General features: G+C 43.1%; 1 protein-coding gene across 4 annotated transcripts in view; it reads left to right on the top strand.

The window, feature by feature from the left end:
* The first annotated feature begins 1,084 nt into the window (after positions 1–1,084).
* The window catches only part of maml3 (mastermind-like transcriptional coactivator 3), a 453,791-nt gene continuing 427,142 nt past the window's right edge, over positions 1,085–27,733 (top strand). For all 4 annotated transcript variants that reach the window (XM_060926434.1, XM_060926435.1, XM_060926436.1 and 1 more), the window contains exon 1: positions 1,085–2,215. In XM_060926434.1, coding sequence (XP_060782417.1) covers positions 1,781–2,215 — 435 coding nt within the window. In that variant the 5' untranslated portion in view covers positions 1,085–1,780. The remainder of the gene's footprint in view (positions 2,216–27,733) is intronic.

Raw genomic sequence — 27,733 nt, forward strand, 5'->3', positions numbered from 1 at the left:
GGATATAGTAGTGTGGATATAGTAGTGGGGATATAGTAGTGGGGATATAGTAGTGGCGATATAGTAGTGGGGATATAGTAGTGTGGATATAGTAGTGGGGATATAGTAGTGGGGATATAGTAGTGGGGATATAGTAGTGGGGATATAGTAGTGGGGATATAGTAGTGGGGATATAGTAGTGTGGATATAGTAGTGGGGATATAGTAGTGGGGATATAGTAGTGGCGATATAGTAGTGGGGATATAGTAGTGGGGATATAGTAGTGGCGATATAGTAGTGGGGATATAGTAGTGGGGATATAGTAGTGGGGATATAGTAGTGGGGATATAGTAGTGTGGGTATAGTAGTGGGGATGGCCGTGCCAGGCTAGTAATCTCTACTACACAATGAGGCCTGCTGGTGGTCATATTTGTCTGGGTCATACAATTCTATGTGATATAGCTGACCCGACCCCGGCCCCCCATCACAGTCAGGAACGACAATGTGGCCCCCAGAGAAAAAAGTTTGGTGACCCCTGTTCTACAGGGTTGCAGGCAAGCTGGAGCCTATCCCAACTGACTACGGGCGAAAGGCGGGGTACACCCTGGACAAGTCGCCAGGTCATCACAGGGCTGACACATAGACACAGACAACCATTCACACTCACATTCACACCTACGGTCAATTTAGAGTCACCAGTTAACCTAACCTGCATGTCTTTGGACTGTGGGGGAAACCGGAGCACCCGGAGGAAACCCACGCAGACATGAGAACATACAAACTCCACATAACCTTCTTGCTGTGAGGTGACATTATTATTATTATTATTATTATTATTGCTGTTGTACTAATAAAATAAAAAAATTTGGAGTGAATCTTATTTCTACTTTCCTGTCCGAGATTTCTTTCTCGTAAATAGTTTTGGTTTCCCAGTGGCGCAGTCCTCCTCCGCGGGACTAGACTCCGCACCGGGTTTTGCGCGGAGCCGTCTCTCCGGCCGCTGTGTGCCCGCCTGGCTCCTGTCCTGATATTACTCCGCTGGCATGGAGGAGGAGGAGGAGAGGAGGGGAGGGAGGAGGAGGAGGAGGGGACTGGAGCGCGCGATCATTGTGATGGTGGCTGCAGCCGCCGCCGCCGAGAGCGAGCCACACATTAGCGCGTCTGTAGGATTTCCCTCAACACACACACACACACACACACGCGCGACTTTGTGAACTGCACACCTTTCTTTGTTCGCGCTCGGGAGGAGGGAAACATTGTTTTTTGTTTTGTTTTGTTTTGTAACGCGCGAGCGCAGAGAATGAACCGCACGCGGCGAATGAAATGAAATGAAACGCAAAGTTGGGGAAACTCCTCCTCGGAGCGCCGCGGCTCGGACCGGGAAACTTTTCCTCTCGCGCAGAAGGACGGCGCGGTGAACCGGCGGACTGCTCGGATGGAGCGCTGAGCGGCCAGAGCGCGGCGGACTGAGGGTCGCTCAAGAAAGAGCTGCCCGGTCGCTCTTTGCTCACTGCGGGGGAAAAACAAACAAACAAACAAACAAACAAACAAACAAACAAACGGAAATAAATTAAAAAACAGATAAAGAAACAAAATAACGGTGGATGGTTGACACAGAAGAGTCCTGTGTTCCCAGAGGAGCGCTGCGTTATCTGTCCTTTCCAGTCTCTGGTCACTCTATCCAACCGGACCCGGGTTCGGAAAGCGGAGTCCGGGCTGGGTGGTGGTGGGGAATTAAGCTTTAACAAAACTTCTAAAAAAAAAAAAAAAAATCGCAGCAGAGGCAGCAGCAGCAGCACAGATGATGATGGGGGATTTCTCCGGTCCCGCTGCCTCTAACGGCGGCGGTGTGTGCATCAACAGCACCGGGAACGTGAACCTAAACGCCGGTAGCAACACCACAAGTACTAATAACTGTAATAGCAATAGCGGTGTCGGTCCCGGAGCCGGCGGTGCTGGTGTTGGAGCTGGAGTGCCAAAGCACAGCACGGTAGTGGAGCGGCTCCGGCAGAGGATCGAGGGCTGCCGGCGGCACCATAACGCCTGCGAGGCCCGCTATCAGCAAGCGCACGCCGAACAGCTGGAGCTGGAGCGCCGGGAAACTGCGGCTCTTTATCAGCGCACCCTGGAGCAAAGGGCCAAGAAGGGCAAACAACAACAACAACAACAACAACAACAGGGCAAGCAGCAAGATCCGAGCGAGTCCTCGGAGCAGCGGAACAACACTCTGATCGCGGTAAATGTGCAAAAGTGTGATTGTGTGCGCAAACGGTGACACAAAAGGAGCAGCATCATGCATGCACGCGCAAAACGGCCACTGACCTGTCATTCGTGCATGCACACAAACTTTCACTCAAACACTGTATCAAGTGCGTGTGTGTGTGCGTGTGTGTGCGTGTTTCTTCTTGTTGCACTTTCGGAAACAGCAGGTCGGAAGTAAGCAGAGATACTAACCGCTGAGGGAAACTGCTAAAGAACTTCATCACAGTTTTCACTTTTTCACGCCCGGGCTTCATCTTTCTTCCCCCCCGACAGCTTCTTTCTTTCTGTCTTTCTTTCTTTCTTTCTGAAAGCGCCTGCACACTTGTCTGAAACTTGTGCATGCCTTCAGGATTACCCTGAAAACTTTTCTTTTTTTTTTTTTTAAAGTCACTTTCCGTGCAAGCTCATGCATTAATATCCTGCTGTCAGTCTGCACTAATAGGACAGGGTGCATTATTATTATTATTATTATTATTATTATAGCCCCCAACAAAGATCTCCTATCACATGAAGATGCTTCTCTATTTCTATTAGAGGAAGTGGTTAAAGGCACGCGCCTGTCCCCAGCAGAGGTTTTAATCTCATTGTACATGTGTATAGTGACAATAAGTGCATTCTATTCTATTCTATTCTATTCTATTCTATTCTATTCTATTCTAAAGCAGTAATGATTCTTCCTAAGGACGTGTGTGTGCGTTGCAGGTTGTGTAGATTGTGCAGATAAACACATCCCCTTCAGCCCTGGTGCAGCAGTGGGGTGACACAAAGCGAAACATTTCGTTGAAAACTTTCCTCTTCCCTCCAGTTCTTGTTCGAATCTCATGAGCTGTGTCATTTCTGTAGCTCTGACTGAGGTGTTGGGTAGAGAGCAGAGCTCCTTGTGCGCTCTGTCTGTCTGTGGACATCTCACACACACATACATACATACACACACACGCGCACGAGCACGCGTGTGCGCGCACCAAGGCAGCCATTAGCTGGTAGGAGACAAACGCTTCAGATCGAAGAGATTAAAGGCCTTAAAGAGACAGTAAACCCCTTCCTAGAGTGTGTGAGAGTTTTTTTTCCCCTCTCTCTCTCTCTCTCTCTCTCTCTCTCCCAGGCTGAGTTACTGGTTGGCAGCTAGGTGGCTGTATCAAGTCAGTTTAAAGCAGCAGAGCCCGACTCATATATTTTGTCATGCACGCACACGCACTTGCACTGTCAGAAATAAAAGGTACCAAACTTTACTTTTCCTTGTTGCTGGCGTGCTTTCATTAAGGGTACATATATTTTTGAACGTTTATTATATACCCCGGGCGGCGCGGTGGTGTAGTGGTTAGCGCTGTCGCCTCACAGCAAGAAGGTCCGGGTTCGAGCCCCGTGGCTGGCGAGGGCCTTTCTGTGCGGAGTTTGCATGTTGTCCGTGTGGGTTTCCCCCAAAGACATGCAAGTTAGGTTAACTGGTGACTCTAAATTGAGTGTGAATGGTTCTCTATGTGTCAGCCCTGTGATGACCTGGCGACTTGTCCAGGGTGTACCCTGCCTTTCACCTGTAGTCAGCTGGGATAGGCTCCAGCTTGCCTGCGACCCTGTAGAACAGGATAAAGCGGCTAGAGATGATGAGATGAGATGACATACACACACACTTGTACTGTCAGAAATAAAAGGTACCAAACTCTACTTTTGCTTGTTGCTGGCGTGCTTTCATTAAGGGTGCATATATTTTTGAACATTTATTATATACCCCGGGTGGCACGGTGGTGTAGTGGTTAGCACTGTCGCCTCACAGCAAGAAGGTATGGGTTTGAGCCCCCTGGCCGGCAAGGGCCTTTCTGTGCGGAGTTTGCATGTTGTCCGCGTGGGGTTCCTCCGGGTGCTCTGGTTTCACCCCAAAGACATGCAGGTTAGGTTAACTGGTGACTCTAAATTGACCGTAGGTGTGAATGTGAGTGTGAATGGTTGTCTGTGTCTATGTGTCAGCCCTGTGATGACCTGGCGACTTGTCCAGGGTGTACCCCGCCTTTCGCCCGTAGTCAGCTGGGATAGGCTCCAGCCAGGGGTGCAGATCCGATGTCAGGATTGGGGGGCACACAAAAGTGATTTATTATTATTATTTTTTGCCCGTATGCAACTCATACCATGCAACCATAAATCACAACTTCGTAGAGGCTCGCCACATCATTCAAAAAGTACTGCACAGGGAATCATTTGTCTGAAAATACATTTGTTTGTACAATTTTGAATAATTTAGGGAATTTTTATTGGGGGGGACAATTCATGTTTTTCAGAAATTGGGGGGGGGGGGTCATGTCCCCCCCGTCCCCCTGGGATCTGCACCCATGGCTCTAGCTTGCCTGTGACTCTGTAGAAGGATAAAGCGGCTAGAGATAATGAGATGAGATGAGATGAGATCTCCGGCCAAAAATTTTGCGAACACCTGACCATTACACCAGTACCTGTTCCTTCCTTAACCTCTTGCCACAAAGCAGGAAGCACACAGTTGTACAGAAGTCTTTGTATGCTGTAGCATTACAGTTTCCCTCCGCTATGACTAACAGGCCCAAACCTGCTCCAGCACGACAATGCGTCTGTGCACAAAGCAAAGTCCAGACTGAAGACATTCGTGGAGAAGAATTTGCATGGCCTGCACAGAGCCTTGACCTGAACACCCTTGTGTTGGATGAAATGGAACGCCGATTGTTCCCGAGGTCTTCTTGCTTGATATCAGTGCCTGAGCTCACTAATACTCTTGTGTCTGAATAAACACATAATCTCCACAGCCACCCTCCAAAAGCTAGTGGAAAGCCTTCCCAGAAGAGCAAAGGGACTAAATTCGGAATGGGACGTTCGACAAGCACGCATGGGTGTGATGGTCAGGTGTGTACAAACTTTTGGCTATATAGTTGTATAGCTTAAAAGGTACTGTGTGTTATATTCAGGTTTTCTGGTAAAGCATATAAAAATGGAGTGAGATTTGTACTCTTGTGCTATCATCCATCCCGTGAAAAGGAAAAGTACAGCTTAGTATCATTTTAGTACCTTTATTTCTGAGACTGTGATTTTCAAGAAACATTCATTCATTCATCTTCTCTAAGTGATTTATCTTGATTAGAGTCGTAGTGGATCTGGTGCTGATCCCGGGAAACTTGGACTGAAGGCAAGAGGATTCAACTGCATGCTTCTAAAGCTTGTAACTTGGCATTTTCGATGCACTAGGAAGCAACCAGTGAATTACATCTCCTCAACTCGTAAAGTTGGGAAGGTGTCCTCAACGGCAAGTTCAGCACATGACGATGTGCACCATCAACAGTAAAAAATCACTTCACTAGACCTACTTTAAATATGTTTATTAGCTCATCTGGCCATAAGACCGATGAGCTGTTGCTGTGGCATGGCGTCCGTCCGTTGTCCACAATTCAGTTAAATCGTATCTCCTCCGTCAGTTCTCCACAGGTTTCCATTCTGATTGTTTTGTTTGAAAGAACTCATCACGCCGCACCAAACTTGGTTGTTGTTTTGTCAGGTTTTTTGCTAACGAGTTACTAATTAGCCCAAATTAATGAATTTTCCAGGCCTCTCACTAGAATTGTATCTCCTCTCTCATTTCTCATCCGATTTCAGTTCTGATCGATGTTTTGGATCGATCTTCCCTTGAGGAACAAAACTTGGTCGTTTCTTTGTTGACTTTCCCGTTGTAAACAAGGTGTTTACAACTTTTGTTTATTTTCAGTTAAATTGTGTCTCCTCCCTCAGTTCTCAATGGATTTCAGTTCTGATTGTTTCGTTTGAAAGAACTTGTCATTCTGCACAAAACTCGGTCGTTGTATTGTCAAATTTTCTGCTAACAAGCTAGTAATGAGTAGCCTGGCAAGCCAGACTAAATGTGAATATTTAGTCTGGCCTCGATCCGTAGACATTTCCGAAGCGGGTAGGAGGAACAAACTGCTGTCTTTCAAACTGTCTCTGTGCGTATAGGCCAACGCTCTGACCAATCAGCGCAACAGTGACTGTGACGTAGTCAGAGCGACAGAAAGCAGTGGGGGAGGCCTTGAAATAAATAATTTTTCAAAATGCGTATTAATTAATAAACAGGTTCTAGATATTAAGAAGTTTGGAGATAATGACCACAAGTTTGGAGTCTGTACCACACGCACATTTTTTTCCAAGTGTTTTTCAAGGGTTTGCTTAAACTGTTTTTGAGAGTTTTTATTTAGTGGTGTTTGGTGAAATAATTTCCCTTAAATTTAAAATAACGGGAAAATAAGAAACAATCAAAAAGTAATGTTTCAAAGCTGTTTATTAATTCTTCGTACTGCACAAACTAGCCCCATCCTTTTGGCTACGAGCGGAGCTAGCTGGTAGATCAGACTTTTGCCATAGCCGGTCGGCAAAACAGCGAAAACATCCTTCTTGAAAAGGAACGAGCGGAGAGCCTCTTCCTGCTCATGTTTCAACGAAAACTCCAAGTCTAATTCTTCTAAAACTGATTCCAAAGCGGAGTCAAACGCGCGCTGTTCACTAGCCGTAGCCATCTTTCCTGTTGTGCTTTCTCCAGCGTCGCGCAGCTTTGTCGTCACTCCTGCAAAAGCCCGCCCAAAGAATCCAAACAAAAACCTTGCGTTGTGATTGGCGGGCACGATTTGATGCCCGGGGTGTTTTTGTTTATATGGTGCGAGGCTAGACCCACTCGCTAGGCAAAAAATATTTTTGGCCGCTAGGCGGTTGGGTCTAGTTTACTAGGCTAAGTAATGAGGTCAACTTAACAAATTTTCTTCTGACTAGAGTTGTATCTCCTCTCTCATTTATCATGTGAATTCAGTTCTGATGGATGTTTTGGGTCGATCTTCCCTCGGGGAACAAAATTTAGTCCTTTGTTGATTTTCCTGTTGTAAACAGTTTGTCGTGGAGGTTGGTCCTCTCTCACATTGTCATATTTCAGTTCTGTTTGATGTTTTGGTAGTCAGGGTTGTTTTGATGGCAGGCCAGATGAGCTGCTACGTCCTGGATGTTCTGGTAGTAGTATTTACTTTTGATCAATCAGTATAGACACACCAGACTACTTATGTAAGTCTATAATGCTGACCATAGAGTTTGCTGTTTTGAGAAAGTAAATCCATCATAAACTCATGATCGCTTGTGCTGCCTAATTTGTTCCTAACAAAATACAGGCTTTCATGGTGGCTTCCATGTCTTTTCCTCACTTTGTAGCTTAAACACACCAAGCTTTACAATGGCATAATTCTGAGTTCAGACATTCCGAGTTAAACTAAATGCAGCGTTCAGTTCGGATCGGATATCAGTCCAAGACAGGGCACCATGCACGCACAGTTTTACACCTAGAGGCAATTTAGTATAGCCAGTCCTTTTATCTGCATGTTTTTGGACAGTGGGAGAAAACTAGAGGACTTGGAGGAAACTCACATGAACATGGTGGAGAACATGCGAAACTCTGGACATAGTAATCTGAGCGCAGGGACCCTGGAGCTGTGAGGTAGCAGTTCTACCTGCTGTGCCACCATGCTGCCAAAATTAGACAGTCTTACTAAAAAGAGTTGTTGCCGAGAGTCATTGAGAACAAACTGCCTGTGAAAAATTTGTAGTAGGCCTAGGGAATTAACAGTGAGGGAATATGTGGAGATACGTATATGATACTTTGAAGTAAAAAGTGCCATGGCCTAATGGTTAGAGAAGTAGCTTTGGGACCAAAAGGTCATCAGTTCGACTCCCTGGACCAGCAGGAATGGCTGAAGTACCCTTGAGCAAAGCATCTAACCCCTGACTGCTTCCCAGGCTGTACTGGGTACGTTGTACGTTACTCTGGGTAAGAGCGTCTGCTAAATGCCATTAATTTCATTACCAGTGTTCTCGTGTCCGGTGTCAAACATGTGGAACTCAGTAGAGACAGTAACTCAGGATCGAACCAGGGACCCTCGAGCTGTGAAAAAAATTCAAATGTACACAATTTGACAGTTCCGTTGGTGTCTGAAGGTTCTGCGAGGTGAAAATAGTTAACAAGTAATGGAAGTCTATCTTGCTCAAATCCATAAACATCTGCCATACGCTGATTCTTCAGCGATCTACCAATGATGCCTTGTGATAGGGCTATACCCATCCATCCATTATCTGTAACCGCTTATCCTGTTCTACAGGGTCGCAGGCAAGCTGGAGCCTGTCCCAGCTGACTATGGGCGAGAAGCAGGGTACACCCCGGACAAGTCGCCAGATCATCGCAGTTATAGGGCTATACTTTGGATGAAGTCAGTGGCGAACTGTTACTATTAGAGCTGGACTTGAGGTCAGCCAAAACATAGCCAGACACCAAAAAAACAACAGGGCAAAAAGATTTTGCAAGGGATTAGCAGCAGGCTGCCAGGTCGCTCCGTTGTGTGTAGCTGTCGATGTTGATTTTAAAAGTAACGAAGTAAATTACATCGGGAAATGAATACTTAAGTCAGAGTGAAAAATACTACGGTAAGCGTGCAGCATGGAAGAAGAGTCTGGAGACAGAAATCTTAGTTTCTCGGTCGTTAGCCTGTGCGACTTGATCTCAATAGCATTGGCTTGACTGCTTTATTCGCTAACACTACTGATGAATGCTACGCCGGTTGGAAGGTTATTTCACTACTGTACTTACAGCGCCGACTCGCAGTTAAGCTCGCACGTAGTCTGGCTAACGCGACTTCAAAGCTCTGCGAGCATTTGGTCTGGCAAAGATATTAAGCCCAACCATTTCCCAAAGTGCGTGGTTGACCCGCCTCCCTGAAATGCCTCAGTTTGCTACTGGTCGAAGCCAGAAAAGGCTGTGACGAAGCTTAAACCAATCACATCACTCTTTCCTCTGACGTATGTGACGCGACGGGGCTAACTGGTAGATTAAACTCTTACCGAAGCCGGTCGGGAGCAAGGCGAAAACGTCCTTCCTTTCAATAAATACCTCCAGGGCTGCTCCGTTTTCAATGAGAACTTGCTCCATGTTCGTAATGTTTCTAGTGAATGAAGCGCTTCCGGCATAGATTCTGTAAACAATCTATGGCTTCCGGTTGCAGTTCTACTACGTCACTGCCTTGAACACGCCTCTACCCAGGGCCGTTGGAGATGCTCAAAGTTGATTGGCTCCCGATTTTTCGGGAGCTTGGAAGAGCTGTAGATAGCTTGCCTTGCCAGACTAAGCTCGCAACAGGCCCTCGTGTTGCGTCACGCTTAGGATGGGCGGGCCCAGGCTAGCTCGCACTAGCCTTCGAGTAGGCCGAGGGCTATACATTTTTGGTCCCTCCCACTGTAAATCAAAATCTGATTGGTTAATTTTTCTGTAACTTCCTACATAAACATACACTGCCATGGCCTTCTGTCCCGGCAATGAAGTCCTAACCAATGAGTGAGCAGCTCTAAACTCTTTTCTCTGTCTAGAGACAACAAACAAAAAGATCTCATTGGATAACTCGATTTTAATGTTTTCAGGACAGTAACCCTTTCATTTCTGAAGCAAATTTGATAGAAAATGAGGCCAAATTAGACTTAGAAGAGAATAATTATCATGAAAGAATTCAAGAACAAAAGAAATTAAATATAACATTTGAAATGCTGATATGTTTGGGCTTCTCTGAAGGACTAGAAAGCCCTGACGGTTCCCCTCTGGATGAAATCACCTTTATTCCTCAGCACAATTTGGTAATTGCTTTCTAGATCCCACCTCCGAAACTCTGAATCCAGACTTGTGCCACAAAGCTGAAGGTGAGGATATGAGGATGATAATGCGGTTGTACTGTGGTCTTTAATTTGTAGTTTACTTTAAAAATACGTTTTATACCTGAAGGAGCAGCTCTTATGGTGGTGTAATCTGTTCTCAAACAAATTTATTCGATTGTATACAAGCAGTTGGGTCTTTTATTTAATTTCCCCACTGCCAAGACACATTAACTGGTTTTGTCTTGCTGCAAAGCTGCTGGACATTCAGCTACGCTTTTCAAACACGTTTAACATCCTTTTACTAAATAGTTTATTTAAAAAAATACAGTTTCATACCTTCTAGTAGTAGCACGATCAGTTGTCAAACAAATATGTTTGATTGTTTATAGTCACATCAGGTCTTATTAGTTAATTCATTCCCACACTGTCAAAAGAAGTTTTTGCTTTGTTAAAAACAGTAATATACACCGTAGCAGTCAAAAGTTTGTACACCCCTACTCTACGCATTCATAGGTTTTTCTGTATTTTGTATTTTCTACATTGTAGAACAATACTGAAGACACCAAAACTATGAAATGACATCTGGAACATATATGGGATTATGTGGTGAACGAAAAAAAGTGTTAAACAAAATATGTTTCATATTTTAGATTCTTCAGCGTAGCCAGTGTTTACCTTGATGACGCTTTATACACTATTGGCATTATCTTAACCAGCTTCATGAGGTAGTCACCTGGAACGCTTTTCAATTAACAGGTGTGTTTCATTAAAAGTTAATTAGTGGACGAGTTTCTTGCCTTCTTAAAGCTAGACTACCTTTCAGATTTTTCAAGTTTAGGTCATAAAAAGAATTTTCCCTGACACCCAATTATTTTTGTTTAGTGGACCGAAAGCTACTGGATTCGAATCACAGACTTCCAATTTTATTAGGTTTTTTAAAAATAGAACAATTAATGAATTTAAGGCCACATGGCCCTAAATTCTCCACTATTTTTTCCTGCTTCACCATGACCCAATTCAAGATACTACATCATGCATCACGTGGTGGGTTTTCCCCGTTTGCGCAAGGCATTGTGGGATACAAATTTGAAACAGGAGAGAAACATGGAGGACGTGACTGTGCGAATGAAACGTGAAAGACCGACTACAGTAACAGAAAGCGAGAAGAAAAGACGTTATGTTGCGAAGGAAAGGAAACGCAGGACCAAACTAATAAATATCGGCGGTCAGCGAGCACCTCGGTGTGATCAGCTGTTCGTTTAACGACAGAATGATGGAACTGTCAGTGCACGGTCAAAGGTAAACCTGTAGATGGCAGTAATGCAACACTGGATGCCAACTGCCGTAAAACCCAAAAGAAGAAGAAGAAGGTAAACCTGCGCATGCGCACACGGACTTCCTCTGTCTGCTTGACTGCACGAAGCGAGTGATTTCATGCACATTATTTGCTCGGGAATCCCCTCAAATTAAATAACTCCCCAGCCACAGAATGGCCTGATATTTTTTGAGATATTACAGAAACAAACATATAATCACAATGACCAAATTTCGGAGAGAACTAAATTTCACCGATTTTATGAAATCGAAAGGCCGTCTAGCTTTAATACGTTTGAGATCAAACAGTAAATAGTAAAAATAAAGTAAATAGCCCTATTCCACAACTGTAGTAATCCATATTATGTCAAGAACTGCTCAACTAAGTAAAGAGAAACGACATCCATTATTACTTCAAGACATAAAGTGTCTTTTAATTTAAAAAAAATAAAGAAAAAACATGAGGGGCGGCACGGTGGTGTAGTGGTTAGCGCTGTCGCCTCACAGCAAGAAGGTCCGGGTTCGAGCCCCGTGGCCGGCGAGGGCCTTTCTGTGTGGAGTTTGCATGTTCTCCCCGTGTCCGCATGGGTTTCCTCCGGGTGCTCCGGTTTCCCCCACAGTCCAAAGACATGCAGGTTAGGTTAACTGGTGACTCTAAATTGACCGTAGGTGTGAATGTGAGTGTGAATGGTTGTCTGTGTCTATGTGTCAGCCCTGTGATGACCTGGCGACTTGTCCAGGGTGTACCCCGCCTTTCGCCCGTAGTCAGCTGGGATAGGCTCCAGCTTGCCTGCGACCCTGTAGAACAGGATAAAGCGGCTAGAGATAATGAGATGAGATGAAGAAAAAACATTGAATTAGAAGGTGTGTCCAAACTTTTGACTGGTACTGAGATACTTACTCCGTCATGGTAACGAAGCACTGATGTAATTAAATGTAGGTTGTGATTGGCAGCCTGAGCTTCAACAAATAAAGATTACAGCTCCATTTCTGATCATTTTTGTTGTTTGGTGCTGATGTTAAATGTGTTGTGACACTCAACGTGGACGCATAATACTACGTATTGTGTAATATGGGCTCTGTATGTGGCATTCAGGGAAACAAAGTAAAGCGAGAAAACTGTGCAAACGAAACAAAAGACTCTTGAAAAGCAGTCTTAAGGAATTCATGACCGCATGAAACAAACAAAAACTGTAATGTATTTTGCCCGCTTGGGAATGAAATAAGCCCCACTCCAGCACAAGCAGACTTTATATGTTTTATTTGTTTCTACAGCCATCCCCTAATTTAATTGTTACCATGACATGTTAGTGCATTACTGTTGACCTGTTTGTATACTCGGACTTACTAATGACTAGGTTTAGATTGTACCTGAAAGCTACATTATAACTGATTCATGCCAGAACTCGAACTTCCCAACGGTTTACATTTACCCGTTTTTGACCAACAGGGAACAGGTTCTATTCTTATTTGCGCACCAAATTTTGAATCATTCAGGGGTGGCTTTCCCAAAAGAAAAAAAAGAATTGTAGCACAAAGATCATTATTAAATGGTAGAGCGAGCAGCATAATGAACACACTCTCTCTCCTAGTTAAGACGCTCTTAGTATTAAGAGGCTTTTGGGAAACCCACTGCAGAGAATTTTGACCAAACTAAATTGGTTCAGAACCTGAGAAGTTGGTTCCCAGCTGGAACCAAAATATAGAGGCCTTTCACCAATGTCACAGGTTTTTGTTTTTCACGCAGCGTCCACCATATTGTCGGGCAGAGAAACAGCCGCGACAGCTAATAATGAAAACCAAGACAACTACAGTCAGTATAATCTCTCTGGAGCAATTAAAAATTTATATATAGATAAAACATCCAAAAGCGGGCGGCATGGTGGTGTAGTGGTTAGCGCTGTCGCCTCACAGCAAGAAGGTCTGGGTTCGAGCCCCGTGGGCGGCGAGAGCCTTTCTGTGCGGAGTTTGCATGTTCTCCCTGTGTCCGCGTGGGTTTCCTCCGGGTGCTCCGGTTTCCCCCACAGTCCAAAGACATGCAGGTTAGGTTAACTGGTGACTCTAAATTGACCGTAGGTGTGAATGTGAGTGTGAATGGTTGTCTGTGTCTATGTGTCAGCCCTGCGATGACCTGGCGACTTGTCCAGGGTGTACCCCGCCTTTCGCCCGTAGTCAGCTGGGATAGGCTCCAGCTTGCCTGCGACCCTGTAGAACAGGATAAAGCGGCTAGAGATAATGAGATGAGACATCCAAAAGCTGAAACATGCAGGCATCACAGATCAGGGGTTTTTCTAGAATAATTTCATATGAGGGCGCTCACCATGGCGAGGGAACGAAGCGACCAAGCCGGGGGGTGGGTTTCGAAGCTCCGCTGTGCGAAGCTTTTGAAAAGTTGAGGCGACAATGCTACAATGGGACATTCTGAGGCTATCTGAGAGGGAAATTGTAACAAATTGTTTATTTGTCAACAGTGAAAAAGAAAATAAAACTTTGTCACAAACAACACTTAATTCAAATTTTAATACCTCATAATTCAAATTCAAATTATACATAATACTAATTCCTCATGATTCAAATTGAAAGTTATAATTCAAATTCAAGTGAATCAAACTTACAAAGTATTAAACATTCACCAGAGAAATCTGTTGTTTTCTTATCCTAGAATAAGGTAGAGTTAGTTGTTCAAAATGAAAAAAAAAAAAATTCCAGAGCAAAACTATTTTCTTTAAAAGGAAACTAAAAAAGTAAACATTGTAAAGTTGGAATCCAACCCAAATCACAAGTTTGAAACCATGCAAAAAATGTAAGCGCGCTAAAAAAAAAAAAAAAACATACTTGAAATTTTCCTGGAACTCAGCCTTTTTCTCATTTTGCTTTTCCACTGAACACTCGGTGCCTTCATCAGAGTAAGACATCTGGTCTTCGTTCGTCACAGATTCCGCAACGCCGCTGTCACAGCGCTCGGTTGGTGCGTCCTTCAATGAGCGCTACAGCGCTACGGCTTCAGTGAGCTTCAATCGGCGGCACGGACCGATCCCTCGATTGTCGCGATCTTGCCATCGGAAACATCTTTATCTGCTTTGTGACAGAAAAAAAAGTCGTCTTCTTCTGTCCCGGACAGTCTTTGGCTTTCTTCCATTTCGTGTCACAGGATGACATCTTTAAATGCCCAAGTGTCAACAAAAACAACTCGCAAACAACTTCTGTCAAAAGCTCCCACGCCGGCAGGTGAAAGGTCATTCGGTCTCGAGAAATCTCGCTCTACAAGTCAGCTGACCTTGTATGTAACCTATGTCAAATCTCGCGAGAGCAGCTGCGACAAGTAAACAACTAAACAACATGGCGCCTCGGTCTGGAAAACGCAAATTCGGATCGTTTTTGCACCGTCTGGCGGTGTATCTACTATGTTTGGAATATTTTTGGAGTAATTATAACATATTTGATGATCAGACACATTGTCACGTGGTGTTGCTGGGATGTTTTCACGGAGAAAAGATCATTTTGAGAAAGATTGCATGTTGTGCAGTAGTATATAAGTGCATGGCCTAAGTGTGACTTGGGGTTCAATCGGCATTTTGGTAAGGGGGCGCACGCCGAGAGTAAGAGGGCGCAGCATCCCTGTTCCCCGGTTTAGATGAAAGCATGCAGGTCCGTATAATTTACCCACAAATGTATTTATTTATTATTTATTCTGCATACTGTGCTTACTTTCTCTCTCTCTCTCTCTGTGTGTGTGTGTGTGTGTGTGTGTGCGCGTGCATGTGTGCATGTATGATCACTGCTTCAGATGGGTTAAATGCAGAGGAGGAATTTTGTTGTGCTTGGGTGTAAATGTGACAAAAATAAAGGCTTCTTCTTCTTAATTTACCCACAAATGTATTTATTCCACTTGAAATCCGTTCAGCAAATCAGCTACCAGATTTGGGACACTACGACATCCTGAACTATTTAGTATTTGGAACTTCTAAGTACACTGGAGATGCTAAAGGCTTACAAAAGTACAGATGCCTACCGATATTTTGAGGCAGGTTTCATGCATGTCAGAATGTTATGCGAAATTCCTGATAAAAAAAAAAAACTTATTTTGACAAACATAGACTTCTAATAGTAATAAATAAGCCAGCTTGCCATTTTTCTTGTATTTCTGGGTTTGCCGAGAAATGGTGAAAAGTTAAACCAGGTTTATCTCCACGTCTGTTATTACATCCAAAAGCACTACAGGTCTCTGGCGTTGTTCTTTTAGATGTAACTTCTACAGGTTTATCTGTAGATGTTTACTGAATTGGACTGACAATCACTCACGTACATTTGTGCCAGTTGCTGTCAAACACAAAGCCTGCCTGGCAACATGGCCGCATAAACAAATTTACAGTTACGATGATGTCATGTGAAAGGCCCCTATAGCTGATTTTTCCAGTGTGAGCCATGATGACACCAGTGGGTGTGTCATTAGTTTGGAGAGGAAGCAGAGCGCAGCAATAGAGAATACAAAAGAAAAGGATACATCTTCAGAAAAAATGGATGAAAACAAATATCTGCCATAACAGAACAAAAGCTGGTAGGTAATCAATGTGCACCGTCATCTTGCGACTACTGTTTACTCCCATTGTGCGTTGTGCCGCAACGCCCTCCATTCATGACGCATCCTTGATTAGAATGGTTCCAATTAAAACTGGTGGAAACACGGGCCGATTCATGAGCTGGCACCAAGGTTCAAAGAATCCTGAATGGAACTGGTTCAAGAATCCATTTCCTGTTGGTCAAAAAGGGGTAATTAAGGCTGGCCAGGACGATGCTTTAATATTCTTTGATTCTCGTAGAGTTGTGAGATGATATTCAGGTCTCCCTTAATATCACCCATCCCTAATTTAAGTTTATATTCGTCTACACAAGTTTGCTTTTGTTTCTGGCTGCTGGTTTTGCCAAATGACCCCATGTTCCTTGGTTAGCAGACAGCCATGCATGCATAGAGTTCCCATATCCTGTGGATCCACCAGCATATTTAACAGCAGACACCAGATGTTGTGGGTTGACAGCTTTCTCCAAAGATTAACACATCTGGATTAAGGGGAAAAAAAAAAGTGTTCAACGCAGGCAACTCATGTTATTCTTTTTATTTCTCTGGGATTCAGGTTTTGTGCTCCTGAGAGCAGGTTATACATCTTGGCTTTGTGTAGTTTGTGTACCGTGGTTTCTGAACGGCAGCCATGCCATTCTATTCGAACACCAGTGAACCTCGCAACATGCAATTTGCGTTAACACTGGGTCACAAAGGTGCTGATTCAGGTCTGGGAATTTTTGATGGAATTATTTTGTTGTATTTAGCAGCTATCATGTTCAACATCCAGGGAGTGTCGACTTGCGACCGCAGGCAAATGTTGTTTGTTCAGATTTGGCACAAGTGAGCATGTTTCCCTTGATGCATTAAATAATTTTCTTTCAGACAGATACTCTTGCAGTTTGGTTCTGACTTTTTAGCCTCGTGCTCTGAAGACTCGCTGATTGGAAGGACTTGTTGATAGCTAATACACACTGCTCATATGACTCATGTGTCTGGCTGCATTTGTAATCGATTTAGCTCCTGAAAGGCCTTTTTCATTGCATTGTTTCTGTTAATTTGTCCAGCTCCTGTTCGTCGTGGTGAGTCAGTGAGTATCAGCATTGATGCATACAAGGCACGAGTGTGTGAGACTGAGATTTATGGTAAATGAGTAATCATGAGCCGACGAGGGCCTTTCTGTGCGGAGTTTGCATGTTCTCCCCGTGTCCGCATGGGTTTCCTCCGGGTGCTCCGGTTTCCCCCACAGTCCAAAGACATGCAGGTTAGGTTAACTGGTGACTCTAAATTGACCGTAGGTGTGAATGTGAGTGTGAATGGTTGTCTGTACCTATTGCTGTGTTCACACCAGTGGCGGCTGGTAGTCTTTCAAACAGGGGAGGCTGGTCGGTTACAATATTTCCAGATTTTAAAAGAAAAAAGAAAAAACATCAATTTTGCCCATACTCTTGCCTCTGATCTGGCTGATTGTTGGCAGGGTCACAAACTGTGAAATAACAGGTTCTTTTGGCCCATTAGCCTACTGTCCAATATACATGATGGTGGTGTTGGGGGGGTATATTTTAACATTTTATATTTTAAAATTGTGGCATGTTGTTTAAAAATTGATCATTATTGAAAGCAGCTCTTTGTCAGGAACCTCAGCAGTAACAGCAGAGTGTTCTGGAATAGGCACAAGCTCTGACCTTGGGGAGCCAAACATAGAGCTGGGTGCCACACATTTCATTCAATGACACTTTCCCTATATTTTACTTATTTTGACTGAGAAATGTTTTATTGACAATTTTGATAACCCTTCACTTTTAATCCAGGTCTGTAGTGTGAAATGTTCTTGGCTGTGTTTTTGTTTAAAAATGTTTTCCAAATTGTAGCTGTGTTTAATTAATATCCAGAAAAATATATATTCCAATATAATATACTCAGCATAAACATTTTAAATAGATTCTATATTTTTGGTCCATCCATGACATATTACTAAAGTAGCCTATTTACTGTTGTTGATGTGGGTCACTTGCTGTTAGCCAATTCACTTTCTCGTACCAGGAGAGCTGAAAGGAACGAGTATTATTCCCTACCTTTTTCACCAAGTCAATTTGAGGCGTTGGTCTACCCTGCTCTTTAATTTTAATTTTTTCCTCAAAAGGAAGACTGGCAAATGGCTTCGCCAAAATTAAATCAGCAATGCTTGGCATCCGTGTGCAGGTTTCTTGCTAGCTGACTAGCCCCCTCAAGTTCAAGTTCAGTCACTCAAAAGAAATTTCTGGAACTAAGATAGCAAACTTGACAACACTATATTTACACTTTATTTACAATGAAAATATATACAAACTAAAAAAGCTGGTAGAAACCGTATGTAATGAATGAAATCGAAATGTAAGCTGATCTCTTACAATACACCACAGCACTCGTGAATCCGCATGGGACTGAACTGAGATTCACCGCTGCCTGTCTATATTTGAAACGAGCTGTCAATCAAAGAAAATATCCGGCCGCTTTCACCAATCACCAGTCTCCTCGCGGAAACTGCCATGTCCCTCCCGCTGTGAGGCTGGGAGTCCGTAGGCGGGCGTTTTCGCAGTATTTGTCCAATAACCGTCTTGCATTTTGAGATTGACAAGCGCAGAGCTCCCAAATGCCATTGAAGTCCACTGAGGCTGGGAGTCCGTGAGACTCCGTGGGCGGGCGTTTTCGCAGTATTTGTCCAATAACTGTCTTGCATTTTGAGATTGAAAAGCGCAGAGCTCCCAAATGCCATTGAAGTGCACTGAGGCTGGGCTGCATCGCGCTGTCACGAGGGGGAAAAACTCACTCACACATTAGGCGAACTGGGGAAAGTTATAACGGAATGATTTCGCACTGTAGTTGGGCTGAGCACATATATTTCTATGATTCTGGATCTGAAATAGCAATGTTATAAGGTCGGCTATAACATAAGCCTAGCGCAATTCATCCTACATGATGTTCATCATTTTTAGAGGAGGCTGAGCCTCCCTCGTTGTCTTAGAGCAATCGCCCGTGGTTCACACTTATACCGGTACGAAAGTGGTATAACTGTATCGATACAAAGTACACCGGTACAGTTTAGTGCATCTGTCCACACTAGCGAGAAATGTTTGCGGTTTTCTTTCACGGTAGTTGAAATGCGCGTGCGCGAAATGTTTCTGTGGTTACCGAGTAACTTCCTTCCGAGAATATATGGCATCCGTTATTTCGAGATCTCGAGAAAACAAAACAATTGTTCCGTGAGCTCGAGAAAACAAAACAATTATTTCATGATCTCAGCTGGATCACTGTATCTCTGTCGGTAGAGACGAAGCCGGGCCAGTCTTCTGCGGAGGTGCCGCGGACTCATTTTGAAATGATCCCTTATTAAAAGGCTTAATGCAATCTCTCCCTGTGTCAACCCCTGATCAAAATATTGCCTTATTAGGTGATCGATTATTCCAGACATTCTAATGACCAAAGTTGCGTCTATACAGAATGAGAAATAGCCCCAAAGTCAGCATATCACAAGTCTCTTGGCGCACCTGAATGAACCATTTCTCGGCTGTTTACTCGAGATCATGGAATAATTGTTTTGTTTTCTCGAGATCACGGAATAATTATTTTGTTTTCTTGAGATCTCGAAATAACGGTTTTGTTTTCTCGAGATCTCGAATTAGTTGTGTTGTTTTCTCGAGATCCTGAATTAATTATGTCGTTATCTCGGGATAACAAGGTGAATAAAAAAAAAAAAGGATTATATGAAGGGCCTCTCTCGGCTTCCGTACGGATGAAACAACGTGTGTGCGCTTTTTGTTGTCAATGTACAGTCTGTATTTCTGGTGGTCATTTATTCAGTCGAATCGTATAAAACACGCGCGGCAGTTGAGAAAGAAACAAACGAATCTCCGTTCTTCACTATTTTATTCAGCGAAGACATCAATTGAGGTGTGTGACTTTGCGCATGCGCATTATATTTGTATCGATACAGAGCCGCTTCATCTGTCCACACTACAGCGAAGCGCTACAGTGCCGATACTGTACCGGTACGAAACCCATACATTTGTGGGTTTCGTACCGATACAGTTATACCGCTACAGTACCGGTATAGTTGCTAGTGTGGACAGGTGTTGCGGTACGAAAGTAGTTTCGTATCAGTACAAAATCCCTAGTGTGGACAGGGTATATGTGTCAGCCCTGTGATGACCTGGCGACTTGTCCAGGGTGTACCCCGCCTTTCGCCCGTAGTCAGCTGGGATAGGCTCCAGCTTGCCTGCGACCCTGTAGAACAGGATAAAGTGGCTAGAGATAATGAGATGAGATGAGATGAGATATCATGAAGATTACTAGTTGTTTGTTGCTGTATGGAAGCTGCCAGCAGTACGAGTTCCCGTACTACGTAGAATCCCAAGATTAGCAAGTGAACCATGTTAATGTGTTTTTTTTTCATACAAACTTTGTTATAGATTTCTGTTTTATGACTTCTACATTATCGAGTCGGTACAGAAACATTTTACAGTCCAAACGTTCGTTTTCCAGCACAAAATTAAATGTTACAGGATAAAAAAAGTTTGTATGTGATAGATGTCTTATCTCACATTGTCCCACAAAAATATTAATATAGTGTAGATAATGTTACTAACTGGTTCTGTTAAGTGGGCAATTCCATGTAAATGTCAACCTCACCATGCAAAAATAAAGCAACATGTAATACATCAAAACCACTCCCAGAGATCTCACCTAGGCCTGTATTTTACAGATGTGAATAAGTTGAACCAATTTGTAACCAACCTAATATGTCACTGTCAGTCTTTCTTTCTTATAATGTAAACCCCAAGCTAAAATCAACTTTGATCATGTACAATTCTATATTATTGCCACAAGCCACAGAAATGTATGCTAAAATCCACAAAACAGCAAAACAATAGCCATCCTAAATATTATTTAAGAACTTTGATAGTTTTAGCTGATATTTAGAGAGTTTTTCAAAGGGTTATGGTGGTTAAATTGCTGATTTTTCTAAACATATGCCATGTCTATTTCAGACGCGTCACATCTATAACGGAATTTCGTCACATCCATAACGCTGACTTTTCCTTCCGAAACTCTGCATGAAATACAAAATATTTTAAACAAAGATTTTTTAATATTCACCTTGGACCCCTCTATCAAATGGATATCTCCATTTCGACATTAGGTTTACAATTTCACAGAGTTTGATAAAAATGTACAGTCACCCAAGAAAAGTGATACTTTTTCTGTCACATCCATAACGCATCTTTTATTGGCATTTTCTGGCATGCCCTAGATGTACTATGGGAATTGTTCTTGTTCTATCACTTCTCCAGTATGGTACAGCCTTAAAATATGCAACACCTGTTTAAATACTGGGAGACAATAAAACATGCACTGGGTCATTTGTTGCCATTTTGAGTTCAAGTGTCACGTCCATAACGCTGGAATTGCTCAAGTGTCCATTTCGGTCATTAAATACATTTAACATTCACTTTTATTATGATTACACTAATTGAATTTATTTTTTTTGGGGGGGGGCACAAAATGTAACGGAGTAAACAGCTGAGAAATGGTTCATTCAGGTGAATATTCCATAAGAGAGCACTTTTCAGATTAAAAAAGAAAACATAATGAAGGCTGCTGGGTTTTGGTGCAAAATTACGAAAGAAGTGTGACAGTCAAAGTGTCCAGAAGAACTGTGGCTGCTTCTGCAAGATGCTCAGTAAAACCTGCAGCTTATAAAACATTTCCTTATAAAACTGCTCTAATTGTACCTGAGACTACTATTTTTTTTTTTAAGCAGAGTCGTCTCACACCAAATATTGACTTTGTTCCGTTTATTATGGCTCACTGCTGTTTATAGTATTTTTAAATGTGGAAACATTTCATTTCATTTCATTTCATTTCATTATTTTTAAACCATTTTTGGTCTACAGCATTTCTTTACATGCGCCTAAGACTTTTGCGCAGGACTGTAGCTTGCAGTCGAGTACAGCTCTCCTCCGAAGGCTTATTTACGGGTGGAGTGGTTTGAAACCCAATATCATGCTTTTCAGTGCATCACAATATCTGCCTTTCAAAACCACTTCGGCAGGAGTAAATATTTTGTTCAGAAATCTGACTGAATATGTAGCAGGCAGTTTTCTCAGGTTTTAACCTTGCGTGTTTATACAGCATCGAGAAAAAGTTTTCTGCATCAAAGTTTGTCAACTGGTGGATCATCAGCAAAGTATTTCAGAGGACCAAAGCAAGTGTTTGAAACAAATACTGTAGCTGATTAAAGAAAAACACACACGCACACAACTGGCTGTCGTTCAGCAACTCTATTTTTCAGAACCATCCTGGCTTCTGAAGCAGATCCTCTGTTACAGTTTCATCAAATGCGTTTATGTAAATTATTTAGCTGAACGCAGCTCATCAGACCAGAGACGAGAGACGGTATTAGACATTAACTCAGAAAAGGGACAGTTTTCAAAGACTGTCTTGTCTGAATCCATGTCAGATATGGCCAGTGTTGGGCACGTTACTTTCAAAAAGTAATTAGTTATAGTTACTAGTTACTTTTCCCAAAAAGTAACGGAGTTAGTAACGGAGTTACTTTGTCATAAAAGTAACTAATTACCAGGGAAAGTAATTATTCCGTTACATTTTGTGTCCCCCCCCCCCCCCCCAAAAAAAAATTCAATTAGTGTAATCATAATAAAAGTAAATGTTAAATGTGTTTAATGACTGAAATGGACACTTAACAGAACCAGTTAGTAACGTTATCTACACTATATTACTATTTTTGTGGGACAATGTGAGATAAGACATCTATCAAATTTAATATATTTTTGTAGTTATTAAAATTATGTTACTAATTACTGGCCACTGACGAGGACAAACGCTTTGTTCCTCGACATAATGTGCATTGCACGTAGACATTTTTGCCTTTTATTTCAAGTAATGAAAAGTCCTGGCTGTATTTCCAATGTGAAAGCGCAGTGCTGGGCTGACCGCTCGCCATCGCTGGGTCTTCTGATTGAAAGTGTGCGCAGTAGCGCAGTAGGCGGAGCCTACCTACGTATGTTGTCCAAATCTACTCTGATTGGCTTACTGTGCCGTTGTCTCGCGTCTCCCCGCCCCACACTAAAGCAGAGGAAAGAAAGGCTGAACAAGCAGTGCCAGATGAAAACAGCTTTAATAAAGAAACGCAGAGCATTTTATTGTAAGTAACGGGAACGGCGTTATAACGATGTAAAAAGTAATTAGTTAGATTACTCGTTACTAAAAAAAGTAACGCCGTTAGTAACGCCGTTTATTTCTAACGCCGTTATTCCCATCACTGGAAATGGCAACGTCAATTGCTACCGTAGCACAAAACACAACAATTAAATTATCTTACTTATAGCCATACACTATTAATAATCAATAGTTATGCATGAAATTGGGGAAGCCATGGTCTAATGGTTAGTGAACCAGCTTTGTGACCAAAAGGTTGCCAGTTCAATTCCCTGGACCAGTAGGAATGTCTGAAGTGCCCTTGAGCAAGGTGTCTAATCCCCAACTGCTGCTCTGAGTATGTTGTATGTCACTTTGGATAAGAATGTCTGCTAAATGCCAGTAATGTAATTAAAAGGTAACCATAACTCATGTTTGTTGTTTATCTGTTTTTTTTTTTAAGCAAGACATTGAACTTGAGCGCTGATGACTCGGACTCGTGCATTAACTGCATTCGGACTCGTAAATTGGAGACGAGGACTCTGATTTTTTTCTTTATTTTTTGTAACATGCCATAATAATTTGGTGTAAGATATTTATATCTACATTAATTTTTATACTAATTTCATGCAAGAGAATGCACATTCACCTGTTCATACGTCATGTTCAGGAACAAACTAACGTTAGGCGGCACGGTGGTGTAGTGGTTAGCACGGTTGCCTCACAGCAAGAAGGTTCCGGGTTCGAACATAGCGGCCGGCGAGGGCCTTTCTGTGTGGAGTTTGCATGTTCTCCCCGTGTCTGTGTGGGTTTCCTCCGGGTTCTCTGGTTTCCCCCACAATCCAGAGACATGCAGTTAGGTTGATGTGGGATGGCCTTGAGTAAGGTACCAAACCCCTGACTGCTCCCGTGGTGCTCTGGGCTGCCCACTGCTCTGTGTGTGTGTATTCACTGCTTCAGATGGGTTAAATGCAGAGGATGAATTTCACTGTGCTTGAAGTGTGCATGTGACGAATAAAGGTTTCTTCTTCTTAACGGCGCTAAAATGCCTGGAGAGAAGCCCCTAGGATTGTCCGCTTTGCTTATAAAGACTTCTCATGCAGTGGGAAAAAATGCACTGCTATGTGTTCCATATGTAGAAGAACTATCGAGGAGACGACGGGGACGACCTCGAACTTCACTCGCCATTTGGCAAGACTCCACCCAGAGAAGGGTGTGGCACGCTATGTTCATTGCTCTGTTGATAGCGGGGCTTGCTGAGTAATGAACTAGCGAGTGTTAACCCTCTCTCATGTTATTTGCCCTGTTGATAGTGGGGCTGAGCGATGAACAAGCTTTTTATCTGTAGTCTATTAACTAAAATGGGGCAGTCGAGCAGTAGCATTGGTCCAACACAGCAGCAGAGACGCTTTCACATAAAGGCAGCAACAGCCACCGTCAAATGGTGCAGTTGGAGTCTTATTCTCGGACTTGACTTGAAATTTTCTTTAATGACTCGGACTTAAACACTGAGGACTCGAGGCTGGACTCGGACTCGAAGTTTAGTGACTCGACTACAACACTGGTCAACACTAACTCAAATAACCACTCTTTATAACCGTGGTAAACAGAAAAGCATCTCGGAAAACCTTGAAGGTGGATGACAGAAGATCATGGCTCCGACTGAAGCAGAAGTTTGCTGCCTTGTTGCCTCGCTGCCATAATAGACAAGTGTCTCATCAGGCAGGACTTTCGACTGAAGGCATCTTTGAAGAAAGTTCCTTTCGAACGAAGTTTTAGCACAGCATTTACGGTAACGTGTGACGCCAATATGCCGTGTAACTAAATGAAAGAGTTAGCAAGTTGGTTACTAAGAGATGCCTCATGAATCATCCATCCATTATCCATAACCGCTTATCCTGTGCAGGGTCACAGACAAGCTGGAGCCTATCCCAGCTGACTATGGGTGAAAGGCGGGGTACACCCTGGACAAGTCGCCAGGTCATCGCAGGGCTGACACATAGAGACAAATAACCATTCACATTCACACCTACGGTCAATTTAGAGTCACCAGTTAACCTAACCTGCATGTCTTTGGACTGTGGGGGAAACCGGAGCACCCGGAGGAAACCCACACGGACACGGGGAGAACATGCAAACTCCGCACAGAAAGGCCCTCGTCGGCCACTGGGCTTGAACCCAGAGCCTTCTTGATGTGAGGCGACACACCACCATGCCGCCCCGTCAAAAATCATGTCAAAAAAATGTATTTGGTTACAGTCACAGGGTTATAAGTCACAGGGCTGTGCTGCAGCGCTCTTGGAGCAGAAGGTAGGTTAGGTGCCTTGCTCAAGGGCACTTCAGCCATGGATGTAGAGGGAAGGGAAAGTGTTGTTCATTCACTCCCCTAACCACACATTTTTTTCCCTGCTGGTCCAGGGAATTGAACCACTGACCTTTTGGTTCCAAAGCTACTTCTGTAAAAACCCAAGTTCTTCCCAAGAACTCAAGATTTCTAAAAACTTATACTTGTATACAAAAATCACTTTTCTGTGAAGTTTGGTCCTCCATCCTTTTTTTTCCCCATTGCTTTTGGGAACTGCCACACAGATTTATGGGTAATAAGCAGCATCGAGGATACATCGATGTTGCCTTCAACTGGAGGCAGTTTCATTTCGAATGGTTCTTGATGCCTCACTGTCTTGTTAGATATCCTCCTAAGGCAGCATTTTCCCCATTTCGAACACACCCTACATTATGTCAGCCAAGAGCAGGAATCTGAGGCTACAGTGGGCACAGACCCCCAAACAGGGAACTTTCTTTCGCTTCTTCATGGGTGGATAAATCCATGCTCGCTTTATCCATCTCCAGATCTGCTAGCTACCTCTTATTCCGCGTATTCCTGTGTTTCATCGTCCAGTTGTTTAAAGCGATTAACCAGGAAATTTTGAACTTACGGGGTTATGAAATGTCATCATTATACATTAATACAAAATGTTCTAGATGAAAACATTTAAGTAGACTTTAGTTTAAAAAACGTGTTAAAGTTGTAACATCAGTCCATTGGGCCATTTCCCCGGGCACAGCCATACTGGATTAGCCAGATACATGGATGTATTAGGAGATGAAAACGAGGGCGGTGCTGTGTGACGTACTGTAGGATGTAGCATGACAGCATACAGTTTCACGCATCAGAGGGATGGAAGATAAGCAGATATAATTTTTTTTTAAATAATCAGGCAATAAACTAGCCATTACTTTATTTTGATTCCTTTTCTAATAGTGCATTGCCATAATTTTTGTGGAGAAATGCAAACAAATTGACCGAGAAGTCACGCCAGACCATAATATTACACTATAGTCTAGTTGTCACAACAGAAGGACTCTCAGGCGCACTCTGGAGAGCGCGCGCTCCGAACTGACTCACACGCACGCCACAAATGACACACCTGCAGGGGATTAAGGCGCAATCAGCGCACCTATATAATGACTCAGAATGCAGACTTACTTTGCGAAGTATTGCGTTGTTGTGACACATTAACGAGCCTTGTTTCCTGACTGATTTCCTGGTTTCCGTTTCCTGTTCCTCGTTTTTGACCCTGCTTTTGTCTACGACGTTCTGTTTGTGCCTCGCTCGACCTTTTGTCTGTTTTACTATTCACGTTATATGCCTACCGATTTGGACTGTTTGCCTCTTTGCATTTTTCTTTAAAATAAAGATCTTCTGCACTTACTTCCATCTCCAACAATCCCTGACAGAATACTTCGCCCCGCTGACACTAGTACACCTTTGCTGTGCTCGCGGAAAATGACATCACGCACGATGGAGTTATGGCGGTCTAGCTGACAAAAAAATAGTCCCGTCTATTTTCATTACTTTAGTGGCTATATCATTAAGAACAAATTCAACATGCAGCTTTTTTATAAATGACAGACATGATCGACTTTTAGCCCCATTTGTTTATTGGTGAGATACAGTGGTGCTTGAAAGTTTGTGAACCCTTTAGAATTTTCTATATTTCTGCATAAATATGACCTAAAACATCATCAGATTTTCACACAAGTCCTAAAAGTAGATAAAGAGAACCCAGTTAAACAAATGAGACAAAAATATTATACTTGTTCATTTATTTATTAAGGAAAATGATCCAGTATTACATATCTGTGAGTGGCAAAAGTATGTGAACCTTTGCTTCAGTATCTGGTGTGACCCCCTTGTGCAGCAATAACTGTTGATCAGTCCTGCACACCGGCTTGGAGGAATTTTAGCCCGTTCCTCCAGACAGAACAGCTTCAACTCTGGGATGTTGGTGGGTTTCCTCACATGAACTGCTCGCTTCAGGTCCTTCCACAGCATTTCGATTGGATTAAGGTCAGGACTTTGACTTGGCCATTCCAAAACATTCACTTTATTCTTCTTTAACCATTCTTTGGTAGAACGACTTGTGTGCTTAGGGTCGTTGTCTTGCTGCATGACCCACCTTCTCTTGAGATTCAGTTCATGGACAGATGTCCTGACATTTTCTTTTAGAATTCGCTGGTATAATTCAGAATTCATTGTTCCATCAATGATGGCAAGCCGTCCTGGCCCAGATGCAGCAAAACAAGCCCAAACCATGATACTACCACCACTATGTTTCACAGATGAGGTAAGGTTCTTTTGCTGGAATGCACTGTTTTCCTTTCTCCAAACATAACGCTTCTCATTTAAGCCAAAAAGTTCTATTTTGGTCTCATCCATCCACAAAACAATTTTCCAATAGCCTTCTGGCTTGT

The sequence above is a fragment of the Neoarius graeffei genome, chromosome 7 (genome assembly GCF_027579695.1).
Source record: "Neoarius graeffei isolate fNeoGra1 chromosome 7, fNeoGra1.pri, whole genome shotgun sequence".
NCBI classification, from domain to species: Eukaryota; Metazoa; Chordata; class Actinopteri; order Siluriformes; family Ariidae; genus Neoarius; species Neoarius graeffei.